At 49.9% G+C, this 10090-nt stretch overlaps 1 protein-coding gene across 1 annotated transcript; it reads right to left on the bottom strand.

The window, feature by feature from the left end:
- Nucleotides 1-6264: 6264 nt before the first annotated feature.
- LOC307091964 (neuronal pentraxin-1-like) lies at nt 6265-10090 on the bottom strand (the record flags this gene model as incomplete). The annotated part of the gene is made up of 5 exons (XM_079758816.1): nt 6265-6486; nt 6996-7175; nt 7832-8073; nt 9085-9292; nt 9668-10090. The coding sequence occupies 5 exons, from the start codon at nt 10088-10090 to the stop codon at nt 6265-6267; spliced, it is 1275 nt and encodes a 424-aa protein (XP_079614942.1).

Consider the following 10090-nt stretch of genomic DNA (forward strand, 5'->3'; position numbering starts at 1 on the left):
AGAGAGCGAGAGAGGGGGAGAGAGCGAGGGAGAGAGAGAGAGAGGGAGAGAGAGAGAGAGAGAGAGACAGAGAGAGAGAAAAAGAGAGAGCGAGAGAGGGGGAGAGAGAGAGGGAGAGAGAGAGAGGCAGAGAGAGGGAGAGAGAGAGCGAGAGAGGGGGGGAGAGAGCGAGGGAGAGAGAGAGAGGGAGAGGGAGAGAGAGAGAGGGAGAGAGGACATCAAGAGGTTACACAAAGAATGCTAAGGAAGAAAGAATATTCTTGAAGTGGAATATGCAATAAGAAGGGGGAATTTGTAACTAACAAAAAAAAGTAAGACAGGCTGAAGGGAAAGAGAGAGAGAGAGAGAGAGAGGCAGGCCACCTGAAGACCAAACAGAGAGCCAGATGAGGATGAGACATATTGCAGATCATGTCCTTTGTTTCCAGAGACGTTCGACACCTGTATGATCCGTTGCTCAGCGACCGACATAGAAGGGAACCTTGGATGCTTCCCAACGGTCCCTCAGCTCTGGGCCCCAGCATGTCCCACCCAGTCATCACACCGTTGACCTCCACGGCCCGGAGCTTGTATGGGGACGCGATCTCCAGCCTACGAGGTCACTTCCTGTGAACCAACTCCCTTAAACTCCCTGCTGCTGCGTCTTCATCTCCACCACCTCCATCACCTCTGTCCCATTGCAGAGGATGGGAATGACCCCCTTCTCCATCACATCAGATCATCGAGTCCTGATGGGGCTGCCCCCACCTCCGCCCCTGGATAACCCCCCCTCTCGACCCGTTCCCCCCCCCCCTTCTCCCCCCGGCGCACCGCCCACTTCCTCTTTGACTTCCCGTCACCACGCATCACATATACATATTTCATGGCAGGATTCAGTGAGGGGTAAGTGGTGGCAGGATATGGCTGGGCGGCGCATGAATAAATCAAAGGGGTGGATGGAAAATGGCGTGCTGGGACTTCATACGCAACTTGAGCTGAATCGGGGTGGATTCCCTATTAGTCCAGGCAGACCATTGCGAAAATTCGAATGCATAACTGGGCGCACTTGAATCCAGTTTTTAGGATCGGCTGAGTCTGTGTGACTCGGATCAAAACCAAAAGAATTACAAACAAATCAAACCACCATGATACCATGAGTTATTATTTGTTCTATTTTATTGTTGTTCAGATTTTCGTCATTTCGCCTCATCGAGTATTAAAGAAAGGGCTTTCATTACTTGCGTCATTTGAGCAAATCAGCCCATGCTGTTTCTGGGCTCATTTGGTTGTCACGGCGGCCTTCTCCGTTTGACAGGACGACGGGGCCGGGCTGGCATCAGCTGGCTGTGGCAGTTCATTAGGCCCCCGTTCAAAGCACCAAAGAGGCCCCCTGAAGACCTAGTGCTGGCGGGGAACCGCGCTGTCACAACACCAGAACTGAGCCGCGGCAGACGAGAGCACGGTTGTCTTGCTTCCCTCTCTGACGTTAAAAAGATAGGACCCGGCGTTTGCCGATTTGGTGGTTTGGCGGTTTGGCAGTTTGGCGGTTTGGCAGTTTGGCGGTTTGGCAGTTTGGCGGTTTGGCGGTTTGGTGGTTTGGCAGTTTGGCGGTTTGGCGCTTTCGTGGTTTCGCGGTTGGGCGGTTTCGCGGTTTGGCGGTGACACCACAGAGGACCCTAGCGTCACGCTCCTGTGCCGTCAGGTGATGATCAGCTGCCAGGTGATGACGATGTGGGCGGCGTGAGCCGTGAGCTGGACCACCTGATGGGGTGGCACGTGGCTCAGGAGGTAGAGCGGGTTGGCTGGTAACCAGAAGGTTGCTAGTTCGATTCCCCGGCTCCTCCTAGCTGAGTGTTGCGGTGTCCTTGAGCGAGACGCCTCACCCTAACTGTCGCCTTGCGTGGCTGACACCGCCGTCGGTGTGTGAATGTGTGCATGAACGGGTGAATGTTAGGCGATGTTGTAAAGCGCTTTGAATGACCACTAGTTAGAAAAGCGCTGCATAAATGCAGTCCATTTACCATTTATGAAAGGCCTCTGTGTGACCAGCCTTTCGGGACCGTCCTGTGGTGTCCCGGAGCCTGACCGGCCCACCTTTCGCCCTATTCAACCAGCTTGGGTCTTCTCCTGAAGTCTTGTTATCCTCTGCTCGCCATCCCGTCTGGGAAGGTGTTTCCGGTGTTCCGAAGGTGTTTCCCGACTCCACTAAATGCCAGTAGCTCCAACCCCCGCTGGTCTGGGTTGGGCTGTGTCACCCAGGGGAGGAGAGGAGGGGGAGGGGACGGTGAGAGTGAGAGGAGAGGCAAGGTGAATACAGTGACACGACAAACCCCCCCCCCCTTCGGAGACGTCAGGAGTGAAAGCGCTCTGCTTCATCGGTATAAATTGGATGACGGTCACCCGGGTGCAAACACACCCAGAACAATGCATTACGTGTGGTTATGTCTGTGAGTTTGGGGTAACGGAAGAAAGGCTTTGGAAAACAATACTATTACCACTGGGGTTTATTTGTTGTGGCAGCTCCCTCTAGCCTTCTATACCATGCATGGTAATACGGTATTACAGTATTACCCACAGTGCACTTGGGCTGATCCGGTGTCAACACCACCCCCTGGATCTTTGACCAGTACATTATTCATCTTGTTCTTCCCCGGCTGCCTGGGACCATTTATGAATTAATAAGGTGTCAGAGATGTCCTATCGCTGCTTCTTGATCCAATCAATGTTGTGCAAGGCCCCAGGATCAACCCTGCTTAGTCGCACCCACACACACTCACTTATGTACGGCCTCACATGCACTCACATATACAGTACACACACATTGAAACACACGCGTTGTAATGTAAATGCATGCACACCCACACACAAAGACCGGCACACCACTCACATATACGCGGGCACACACACACACGCACGCACACACACACACACACACACACACACACACACACACACACACACACACACACACACACAGCCACATCCCACATTCAGACACACAGACACACACAGCCACACACACACACACACCCTCACACATTAATTTATTCATATGTAAACGTAAGCAGAATATGGTCATATAGGGTCACTTTAAATTCACAATGTAAAGCCAAGTGTGTGTGTGTGTGTGGGGGGGGATGTATGTGTATGTGTGTAAGTGTGTTTGACCTATCTTTGAGGATCTTAGGTTGAATGTTTGCAGTCCGAATGACCAAGAAAACTTCACTTTGTTGTTGGAACCTCTTGAGAAAACCTAAATTAGAACATATTTTCTTCATTTACAACGCGAGCAACATCATCAGTTTCAAAATGCCAGGTGGAGAGGTGTCCTAGAATATGTGCTTTGCCAGCAAAACATTATATAATGTGCATTGTCATTGAAACTATTTCAAATGTATTATTTATGACTCGGAGCAGTAACAGTAGATCATATGGCGTGCCCTCGAACCACAGTTACAGGAAGAGGGATCAGAAACAAAATCCAATTGAAAACAACTCCTCCTGCATAATCACTTGGGATTATATTCATGTTTGAGACGGTTTGGCATGTATTGACGGAATCTCTTCACTCCCAAAGCTTTTTGGGCCAATGCCAGCTTGTCTTCTGAAGAGCTGTGTGTGTCATCCTCTCCATACGACAGCGTCCCGCAATCACCACGCACATTGTGACAACATCATCGTCACAGTTACGATGGCCGCATTGCCGGCGTCGGCTTCGTCTTGTCGTGACGACAACGAAGCACAGGGTTCACCCGATACCAGGCAGCCTTCCCCGGCTGAAGTCCATGTTGTGCGCCAGCAGCACAAAAGCCCGGCTCCTCAGTGCAGCGTTCCATCCAGTGTGGTACCCCCGGAGCAAGGCTAGCACATGCCTCAGCCTCGCCTCGTTGTCCTGCCACTGAATGGTATGTCTGTATAGCCCTCGAAGTACTTAGTGGGCTGTGTTCGCGCCTTTATCCGATTATTGCACTTCCTTGCTCGCCGTCAAGAAAACAAGGTTACCTGTAAGCACGACTGCTCTTAGTTATCTTCCCCTTTCCCCGCAGAAGAGGGGGTGGTTGCTAGGGCAACAGATGTCATCAAATTCTTCCCCACACGTTGGCCTGTTTTGTCCTTTGATTGGGTTTCACTTTCATGTGTGTTCATTTTCACCGACCGGCAAACACATGCAAGCGACTGCATGAATGGATGTGTGCATGCGTTTCGGTGCGATATGAATGAATGATGACGCCGACGATTGGCCTGTGTGTGTGCTGGGGCGGCGTGAGCCAGGCGTGACAGCGTTTGTGTGTTAAATGGTTGCCTGGTGGTATGCAGCGCAAAGTGATGCACTGTCTCTGGAGCTGTATCACACAGCTGCATCGGGGTGTGCGTGCGTGTACATCTCTCTTTGTGTACGTATGATGTGTGTCTCTGAGTGCGTCTGTGTGTGTACACTAGCCTCAGCACCGAAAGTGTACAAACAAACAAAGTGCATCTTTTGAATTATGGATGTATGCAACAGCAACAGGAAAGGGATGTGGGAAGCACAATTACTGGCCGGGGTAAGGCGACGGCCAGCCGTCCGGATTGCTCTGCCTGCACTAACGTGAAGGATGATATGACCCGGCACTTTCCTGGTCCGACGGCCCTGCATTCTTAAGGGTAGGCACAATGAGGCCCTAACGTGATTTGTTCCTGCACATTACACACACAGGCACAGGCACACAGACACACGCACACACCAACGCACGGCCACACACACAAAACGCTAACACCTAAAACTGTTTTTTGGATTGTTTCCCCCCCCTTTCCACCCAGTGCCTCTTTGACCTTCACTTTCTCTTGCCCAAAGATGTCCAGCCTTTCTCTGCCACTTCATCTGCTAAACACTTTGTAAAGTCATCTGCAGTTTTCTTTCGCAGCACCTGCCCTCCCTGCAGTCTTGTCTCTCTGTTTCCTCCTTCCTTCTCTCTCATTCCCTCAGATTCCCACTACTTGTACCCACTACTGCATATTCCTTTCAAGAATATTCATTTTACCTCTTCCCTTTATGTTCTTTGTGTAACCTCTTGATGTCCTTTCTCTCATTGCTCTCTCTTTCTACTACGCTCCCCACCTCTATCGAACCCTGTCACAGACAACACCCAAAGCCAGGAACGCACCACCATAACATTAAGTATCACAATTTTATTACAAAAATTAAAGTCTTCATCTCTCGGTTTTGCCATGCTTTGAGCATATAACAATAAAGTAGAAAACCCAGACCCAGAGAAGATAGGAAAGCAGAATTTAAACAATGCTTTCACAGCACTCTGTCATTCATGCTTTTACTATACAGACACTGGAACATTCCTAATACAGAGCAGTACAAACACCTGCCAAAAAACACTGTAAACTATAATAACATGTACCAGAAACACAGAAAACTCCCTGCAAATACCCTCCCAAAATAAATCAGAATGAAACGATACATGGGTTTTTTTCCGCAAAAATAATCAACAACAACGTAAACGTACTGAATGTGCTGAATATTTGTACCGGCCCAAGGCACCCAGGCTTTTTGTAGCATGTTGGCAAGTAACGACATTCTTACAGAAACACTTTGAAGCAAACATTAATTACATCATGACTTGTACCACAGTCTTAACTTTGCGGTGTCCTTCGACACCTGCTCCTCTTCCTGGCTGCCCCCCCCCCCCTCTCTTCAGTCACAGTGCAAGTTCCGGAATGGATGGCAGGAGGTGGCGGGAGTACCGTTAATGAGGGAGGGAGAAGGGAAGGGAGGAGGGGGAGGGAAGGGAAGGAGGGAAGGAGGGGAGGGGAAGGGGAAGCGTCAGACAACACTTCACGGCGCCAAACACTGACAACAATTGGGCAGACGGCGTAATCTCCCGTGCGCCGGAAGAGGCGCGCGGGAGGAGTTATGGCGTTAGTCGCCGATCGCTCAGCTGCCAGTCCCAGGGAGGAAATAAAGCAGAAGGAAAAGAAACCCAAAGAGAGCGAAGAAGAAGTGCTTTTAACCGAACCTCCCGAGAAAAAACAGATACAGACACTTTTGTTCCACGGAGGTTTGTTTTCCCCAACAAGAATGGGATTTTTTTTTTTCAACCTCGAGATGTGTTTGTATGTGTGTGTGTGTGTGTGTGTGTTATTCACATAAATATCTAAGTGGGCGTGGATTTGGATTTGGAGAGAAAACAACAAACTGAGGCTTATCGATAAATTAAGCTCAAGTCGTTTCCGACGAATGTCAAAACTCAAGACGATGATCAACGGAATTCGGACACCAAGTCGGCGTGACGATTTAGTTGAGCGAGCGACAAGGCTCAAATGTCCATTTTGTGGCTCCGCCGAATATCTCAATGTTCGCCTCGGCCCAAGAGAAGACGTTCCCCGTCTGTGCTCTGCTGTTGCAGGTGGCCAGGTTGTAAATCTCCCCGATGGACAGCTTCCTGTCCCAGAAATTCAGGTTTGCCAGCTCGCCGACAAACGCCTGAGTCGCGTCGAAGCCTCCTCCTAATGTGTCCTGCAGGGGAGAGAGAGGGAGATTAAGGAGGAGAGCTGAGTGATGAAAACGATGTCAATGGAAACGCTTCACACTTCAAATCCGTCCAGTATGATAGAAGGCATGCTGTGTGAGGGGGGCTGTTTGTGGATTTCCACAAACATCACGTCACCAAGGTTGCGACCGATGTATGGTCCCCTGTCTGAGGCTGTTTATGCAGCACGAACAACAATTGTGAAATCATAATAAAAGTAACATAGACCTTCAACATTGTGTTAGAGCAACAAACTCGACAAAAACTAGTGCTACACTCCAGTTGTTATGGAATCCCATTGTGGCTTCATAAAGAAAACATGAATATTACCGCCTTTGATATGTTCAGAGACGCAATGTTCAGCTGTTCACCGACAAAGACGTTACGAATCCTTATCCCTGTCCCCAAAGACAGGCGACGCACAAACACAGCCTTTCTGGAAACTGCAGCTAAAACACCAACAGCCCTGAGAGAAACCAACCAGTGCCTGGCTCACCTGTTCTTGTCCCAGCACCAGCACCCCCTGGGGTTTGATGGGGTGGTAGGGGGCCAGGTTCTCCCCTGTGCCCCTCATCACCCCGTCCTGGAAGGCCTCCCACATGCCGTCGCGCGTGGTCCAGGTGATGCACAGGTGATGCCACTTGCCGTCGTTGATGAGGAAGGGCATCTTCGCCACCTGCAGTGGGAGGGGGGTAGGGTTGATGGAGGACTTAAGTAACGACGGAGCAGACGGCATTGTGGCTGAGCTGAGCTGTGATGCATGTAATAGACTGGGCACATGGATTCATGTCATGTCACGGTTCCCCTAGGAGGCAAATCCCGAGGCGACAAAGAAGAGGACTGCTGCTCATCATGGAGGGTGTTTCATTGTTGTTTTTGTAAAGGAATTCAAATACCACGTGAATCTCTATTTATGCACTGGAATGACAGCAACTTGTGTGTTTTACACTGTTTGTGTGATATTTTGCATTTTAGTTGATGAGATACCAGTAGGCTTACGTATTAACTCATGCTTGCATAATACAAGGGTTATACAAGCATGAGCAGGCATGACTTGTATAATACAAGTCATGCTTGTATAACATATTGTGTTATGTTTGTAGAACACATCATAAAAAACTATACTCGTTTGTGTAATATAATATAATATAATTTAATAGACAAACAAAAATGTTTTATTTTACTTTAATTTGTATTTGATACAGTTAACCAGGGGCCATCACGCACATCCAAAATGTCAGCCCTGAGGCCCCTCTCTCCCGAAATGCTGCAGACCCTCTGACGCAGAGGGCATATCGAAACGGGTGAGTTTTAAAAACGCCGGTCCGTTACCTTGTCGTTGATGAGGAACTCCATCGGGTTGTTCCCCCACTCGATCAGCACGACCTCGTTGGGCTGGCCGGGCACCGCGTACGAGAAGGGCGTGCCCACCCCGGGCGACGCGTTGGACTTGATCCACAGGCACACGGTGAAGGAGTACATCTCCGGCAGGCTCCTCTTAGCTTTGGCGTACATGTAGTTGGTCCTGAGGGGGAAGGTCAGCTGGAACTTATCCATCGGTCGGTTTTCTTTTCCTGTGAAAGGAGGGGGGGGGGGGGAGAAAACGGCTTTAGTCACACGGTAGTCCACTGCGCAGGCAGCATAGGTCTAATATGTTCAGCGTTTTGAAATGGTGGATTGTTATATGGCTGTCAGACCATTAAATAAAATAACACAGTCGTAGAGTATATTTCACTTATACGCCATAAGTAAGTCATTACTCGAGATCGAGTGCCTGGTTAACAGGTTTGTGTATTTTTTCGCCGAAAAGACATGAATTCCCAAGTTGCTTTGTTTTAAAAGACCGGAGGCTTTAATTGCCCTTTCAGCGATCAAAGGGCGCCGCCTGTGTTTTCTCCCTCGGCTTCTGCGCGCTGCCAGTCACTCCGGACTTGCAGTGAAAAAAAATGTCAAAAGCAAACGAAAATAATTTGTCGACATTTTTCGCGGGCATTTCACGGCGAACCCTTTGAAGTGGCGTGGCTCTCATTAAGTGTAACATTTTTCCAGACTTCAACTGCAAATAACACCAGAATACACACTGCCCGCGGTCAGAAACAACATGATCCCCCCATAAAGATCAAGTTAATTGGTGGTGATATATGCAAAGCAATGCAGTTATTTTTTTTTCTCTCTCTCTCTCTCTCTCTCTCTCTCTCTCTCTCTCTCTCTCTCTCTCTCTCTCTCTCTCTCTCTCTCTCTCTCGCCCCTCTCGCCCCTCTCGCTCCCCCCCCCTCTCTCTCTCCTGCTCCAAATGTGCGCATCGGAATCGGAAACGCTGCGGCAATGTGGGCTACCCCCCTCGTGCGTATCCCTCGTGTACTACAGAAACAGATTCCAAAGAACTAACCGCAATCCGACCAAAAAAGTAAAACCACAATTCCATCCACCCAAACGAAAGTCCACCATCGTCGTCTTTTCCCTTCCCAACAGACGCGGTGTGTGTGTGTGTGTGTGTGTGTGTGTGTGTGTGTGTGTGTGTGTGTGTGTGTGTGTGTGTGTGTGTGTGTGTGTGTGTGTGTGTGTGTGTGTGTGTGGAGACGCACCTTTCTCCAGGTCGGTGATGCGGTGGTGCAGGGTAGTGAGCGTGGACTCCACTTTGTTCCGCTGGTCCGTGTCGTTCCGTGGTGCTGGTTTGGTCTCCTCCAGCGTGTTGACCCGGGACAGGACCTGCTTCTCCATGTCGTCGATCTTGTTCTGCAGCAGGTCCTTCAAACTGTTGGCCTGGATGGTGTTGTTCCCCCGGCTGTATTGCTGGGTTTTAGGGGAGGGAGAAATGATTTCGGTTAAACAGGTGTGGGGAAAAGTAGCGCCTGTTGGGCGACTTGGTTCTGGTCCGAAAAGAAGCGGGTTTTTTTTCAGGAAGTCGCGTTCAACTTGTTCTTTCTGAAGCTGCATTCGGACTATTATTTAACCGTTCAGTCAGAGCCTCCAACGGCATCGTTTGCGGCAAGCATATTCACTCTGATTTTACATCCCAAAATGTGGGTTCAGGATAGTTTAAAGCAACCTAAAACCCTGTATAAAATGTATTAACATAACAGGCGTGCCTAATTGACCCTAATGAGACACGAAACCGTGATCCGCCCATAACGGACCCCCACGGCGGCTCCTAGTCGCGGTGCCTACCTCAAGGTTCTCCAGTCTCTGTTTCAGGGTCTGTAACGTGTGGCCCAGCTGGGTCAGGGTGTCCGTGGGCCCGCGAGATACATCCCCCATGGTGTTCTTCGACCCGGGCCGCCGCCCCCCGCCGCCCGGTCCCGATTCGGGCAGGCTCTGGCTTTCGCACCGGGTCAACTTAGACGTTAGTTCCCGTATGGTTTCCTTTTGGTTCATGATGGTTTCCTTTTGCTGCAGCACCGTCTCCCGTAGCTGCAAGACCGTTGTCTTCAGGTCTTCCGTCGGACCGCTGTTCTGCATCGCGGCCGAACACAGGTCCATATCTTTGGGTACCGAAGTGCAAATAAACTGGGTCTGTCCGAAGTCTTGCGAAGACCCCTCCGCTATGAGGCAAGAAGAAAGTACAAAAAGTTTCCAAGAGAATCCGTCCAT

This window comes from Pollachius pollachius, assembly GCF_949987615.1.
Source record: "Pollachius pollachius genome assembly, chromosome: 2".
NCBI lineage: Eukaryota > Metazoa > Chordata > Actinopteri > Gadiformes > Gadidae > Pollachius > Pollachius pollachius.